This window comes from Amblyomma maculatum, chromosome 11 (genome assembly GCF_055883805.1).
Source record: "Amblyomma maculatum isolate TAMU_Amacu chromosome 11, ASM5588380v1, whole genome shotgun sequence".
In the NCBI taxonomy this organism is placed as follows: domain Eukaryota; kingdom Metazoa; phylum Arthropoda; class Arachnida; order Ixodida; family Ixodidae; genus Amblyomma; species Amblyomma maculatum.
The window spans coordinates 114,020,433-114,025,426 of NC_139354.1; the positions used below are offsets into that span (position 1 = coordinate 114,020,433).

At 45.4% G+C, this 4,994-nt stretch overlaps 1 protein-coding gene across 1 annotated transcript; it reads right to left on the bottom strand.

The window, feature by feature from the left end:
- Positions 1-1,575: 1,575 nt before the first annotated feature.
- LOC146174714 (vacuolar protein sorting-associated protein 4A-like) lies at positions 1,576-4,311 on the bottom strand. The gene is made up of 2 exons (XM_084585444.1): positions 4,133-4,311; positions 1,576-2,662 (listed from the first exon to the last, which is right to left on the bottom strand). Exons 1-2 carry the CDS (start codon positions 4,309-4,311, stop codon positions 1,576-1,578), a joined length of 1,266 nt encoding a protein of 421 aa, XP_084441570.1.
- Between the last annotated feature and the right edge of the window lie 683 nt (positions 4,312-4,994).

The following is a 4,994-nucleotide window of genomic DNA, read 5'->3' on the forward strand; positions in this document are numbered from 1 at the left end:
GCGTAAGCCTCGCGTGTCTAAGTCCACTTCCACTAGGTCAATATATATTAAGCTTGAAACGATAAAATATTGTGGCCTATAGTCAGCCTGCTCGTCTCCAGAACTGGAGGTCATGGATTAGAATTCAAGCTTAGCCTATGCACCTTCATCCCATATTATCTTCTTTACAGCTAAATTACTTTCATTAACGAATTTTCCCGCATAACTTTGGCATCGATCAGAACCTTTAACATGTTCCTGAATATTATAATCGCTTGCTCCCATCGGGATTTTGGCGGCCGTCAAAGACAAAGGTGACACAATGACAACGGTTTTTCTCCAACATTCAATTCCTAACGGTATCAGGTTAAAATGGTAGCTTTATTGCACAAAGCACAAATTTACAAACAGGTCCAAACCTCTGCAATTTAACCTAATTTAAATCGCTAGGAATGACATTTCAGGGGTGTTAAATATTTTGCTGAATGATTGTATCCGCTAGCGTAAGGTTCAGTTTATCAATGAACTTAACCAGTGAGAAACGTTTGTCAAACTTGGTTAGATTTCGTGCATAAAATCTAGGTATTTATGATAGACAGAAACCTGTCTGGCCGGGAATATTCATGGCGGAAAAGCATGGAATATATACCGCCGGCACTTGATGACGTTCTGGCCTTTGCAGCATAAGTAACGAAAATAGTTTTATTTGACTTGTTCTTCGTCATTGAGAGACTATACAGAACCAAAACTTTCACCTTTTAATTATCCCACTAACATGCTTAATTATGTTTGCTACACTATATAAAAAATTGGAGCTTCCTCCGTGGATCTATACATGCTCCGCCTAGATAAAAAAAAAGGAAGAATTAAGATTCCCCCATTTTTTCGTCATTTCATGTGCATCTTGCACCTCTTTGTGCTTTTGACGTGTGCCTTATGCAATTAACTCTTATGGTTCGTTATCAAATTTTGATCTGCTTTTGACTAAGTGTGATCGAAGGCTTGCAGCATGTGTAAATTAGATAGCAGAAACTAGCAGTACGCCTTCCGATTTTGAATTGGGGAATTAAGGTTACGATATCTGCTAGGTCACAAATATTCACCCCAAAGAAGGACACTCATGAGACCGACAGTTGCAAAGGCAACATGGAAAACGAAGTGTTATTTCTGTACCAATGTATACAATTCTGTTTGATTTGGCACAGAAATAAGTGATTCAGTCTTATAACAGAATCGACATGCGTGCAGCTGTGTTACGCATGCTATATTAAAAAAAATGGTTAATTGGATGTTCAAGCTGTTATACTAAAATATTTCAATGTCAGCGTGGGGACAGGGCAAAAACTTCGAAAAACTACCGGATACAAGAGGAGGGTCTTCTATTTTTTCTTTCAATGTTTGCAGCTATGGCCTCTATTGAAGCCATTCACAGTAAGGAAGCAGAAGTGAATAATGTTAACTATCTTTTTGCCATTTGCAAAATCTTGCATATCAAATATCATTTCACAAAGCTAACAAGGGCCATAGAAAACAAATTCCACCAGAATCCGCGATTTCAGTCCGTCCAAACTGAGTTTCCGACAATGAGAGCATTAATCAAAAAGTACAACAATTGCGCTCTGATGATTTTGTCGAACTCTTCGTGCCAGCTAATTCTAACGGATTCCTGGGTCTCGCATTCTTGGCCAACACAGCTGCCATCTCCCGTATCGCGTTTTGCAGGGCGGTGTCAATGGGGAACAAAGGCGATCCCCTGGGTCCTTTCGGAAGTTCGGAGTCTGCGGCAACCTCAAGCTCTTCGGTTATTTCTTCCTGCTCCTCTTCTCCCCCAAAGCAGAAGCAGCATCGCGCCGTCCCCAGTCCGGAAACTCCGACCAGCTGCACAAAGCGCTCTTGCAGCTTTTCTCGGGTGTCGGCTTGCCAGAAGGGGCTCCGCAGACACATGGCCAGCTCTGTGCTGGAGAAGCCCTCCGTCGCATCCGCAATGTCGTCCAGGGAGAGCGCAGACGCGTACCCGTCTGAGCCGGAGAGCAGGTGCTGCGTTATGGTGGCCCTGCACGAGTGGTCCGGCATCGGCACGTACACCCGTCTCTGGAAAAGCGCCTGCACATCCGCGCTGAGAAGCCAAGGACTGTTGGTGACGCCGATGACGTAACGCCTTGGCACATCGTTCGAGTCCAGCACGTCACGCACGCATTCGCACAGCACTCGGCGCACCACGGCAGCGGCCTTGTTGCAGATTTCATCCACCCCGTCCAGGATGATGACTTTGGGCACCACAGCTCCGGTGACATCGAAGATGCTCCTGACGGCGATCTCCAGCTGCCCCTCGGGCTTCATCAGGAACTGCGGCACGTAGACGTAGCTGACCGAACAGACGCGGATGCCGCTGCTGAGGGCTCGGGCCAGGCTGTGGCGACCGGTGGCCGCCAGACCAGAGAGCAGGACGGTCTTGTAAGGTGATGAAGGGGTCTTTCGGGAGCCGGAACCGAAGCTGGGAATCTGCATGAGCTGGAAGAGCTGGCGCAGCACGTCTGGGAAGCCGACATCGACGCAACGGCCGCAGTGGCGGCCCAGCACCACGAGTCCCTCAATTTCGCATACGTAGCGCTTGTCGGCGGTGCGAGTGCGGCTCGGGGGCAGCGAGATGTGCTCCCAGCGCTCGGGTGACTCTACGTGGGGCCTGTGGTGAACGCCAGAAGAAATAGAAAACTTAGCTGGCTACTGAGGACAATTGAATGCAATGTTCTTTAATGCTTGAGGAATATATACCCCATATCTTTAAATGCGGTCCTTCGGTTTTGGCTTCCTTGCCATGCTTACAGCCTCAAGTTGAATTCCAACCCACTACGGCACGAACAGATCAGTTTTGCTAGCCTCTTTCAACCACTTGACCATCGGCACATCGTCCCTGCATACACGCAAAGCTGCTAGCGTATCGTGCTGTGCTTTGGACATATTTCTCTTCATCAATATTAACGTCAACATTAACAACTCACAGCCGCAGCATGCATCTCACTTTGATTTCAAATATTCAATGGTGTTATTTAAAATTCTTTTTGTTTACTATACATGTGGGAAGACAGAGAAAGCTTGCGAGGTAGAATTTCTCGTGTTCGTCTCGTCACTTGATGTATACAAACACGACCCTCATTTATTCGGAAACGTTTGAAACTGGCTCTTGAGAGAAGGGAAGCCGCTGGGACTGGGTTCTTGGTTGAGACTTTAGTCGGGCCGGGAAGGAAGCGGAGAAAGACGTAGCGAAAGAGGAGGGGAAGGGGCATCTTGGTGAAATAAATTTGACTCTCCTCTCCCATAATCCCTGGTACACTATACCATAGGGTTCTATACCAATCATTCACATTGCCCGGCATACGTGCATCCTGATCGCTTCGCTTCAATTGGGGCATCAAAATCATTTTCTTGACCTCAGGCATGAACCAACGATCTTTGAGCTGGTGTAGAACTTGAAATGTCGCAAAAGTATGTCGCTAGGCGTCATGAGCTGAACGATAATAATGACCATGGACATCACTGAAAGAAGTCAAACCACAGTGAACACGGTATAGGAAAGTAAAAGCAGTGGTCCAAACGTGCGCAATGTTTACGCTGCGAACAAGGCTCCCTCTCGTCTGAATTACTGTACCAAAGGCGAGGAGATACAAATAAAATAATTGCGGAGTGTTCCTTTTTCTCGGTAGTGCGTCCTCGTCTTGACGCAAAGTTTTTAAAATGAACACAAGCGCAAATTGACCGAAAATTTGCCACGCGGGCAGGTAGGAATGGAATAAATAAATAAATAAATAAATAAATAAATAAATAAATAAATAAATAAATAAATAAATAAATAAATAAATAAATAAATAAATAAATAAATAAATAAATAAATACCTTTATATACTTCAGTGTATAATATCATAATGAGTATTATAAATAAAAGTTTAGAAACTTGATCAATTGATGAATATGCCATTCAGGTTGACATAATGGAAGGTTTCGATTCCAGCTTTTGCGTTATGCTTTGTTCGCTCTATTAGCCGACTATCTTGCACATACCAGCGATAAAAGTGTACAAAGATTCCTTGGTTACTACAACATGACGCCGTTTGGGTGACGACATTGGAAACGGTCGCTGTGTCCCTGGGCACCTCACCTCAGCCTTCGTAGCTTGGCGGCGTGTGAGCGGATGCGGCAGAGGATGACCTCCAGCACGCTCTCCAGGTGCAGCGCCGCCTCTGTGTAGTGGGCCAGGGCGCCAGAGTGGTCCTCGGACACAATCTCCAGGAAGGCCGCACGCTCGGCGTGCCTTCGGGCGCGGGCCAGACGGTGCATCGTCGAGAATTTAGGGGAAACGACGCTTCCGATTTAGACTTCTTCTTCTTCTTCTTCCTTGGCTCATGGTACATACCCCGAGGGAGAACGGCCATGGTTCAGCGAGGACAGGCAAAAGTACTGAATATACTGAATTAGTTTAATAAATCAATAATGGACTAAACTCTATGATTCAAGCTCGCAGAACGTAATGAAAGCAAAAATACCGAGTGGAGTTCACTGTTAGTAAATTTTGAATAAAATTAGCAAGGGTATATCTGCCCGTAGCTGTGATGTTGTTGTGTAATTATTCAAAAATTTGAGGCAACGCAAATCCTCTGGCACTCGCCCCGAAGAAGAGAAGAAACCGAACCGACAAAGTAAAAACAAATTCTGTTATGAGGATTTTTAAATTTTTACCTGAAGCGAAAATGTAACTAGGTAAGTTGTTGGACTAAATGGTGATGATATTCCATGCCTACTGAGCGATAAATTGGACAAGATGAAGAAACTAGTAAAGACAAACACTGAAAGACAAGACTGACGGTTGTCAGTCAGCGATGTTTGCCTTTACTTGTTACTTCGCCTTGTCCTACCCTGCCGTAGTGGACAAGTGATTAGGGCGCTCGACTGCTGTGCCTAAGGATGCGGGATCGAATTCCAGCTGCTGTGGCCTCTCTTCAATAGAGACGCAAAGCAAGGCG

What these genes read in the sequence shown, in the direction of transcription:
- LOC146174714 (XM_084585444.1), bottom strand. Translation starts at nt 4,311, where the DNA reads ATGCACCGTCTGGCCCGCGCCCGAAGGCACGCCGAGCGTGCGGCCTTC. An exon ending in GCCAAGCTACGAAGGCTGAG is followed by an intron (nt 2,663 to 4,132) that starts GTGAGGTGCCCA and finishes CGTTCACCACAG; the next exon opens with GCCCCACGTAGAGTCACCCG.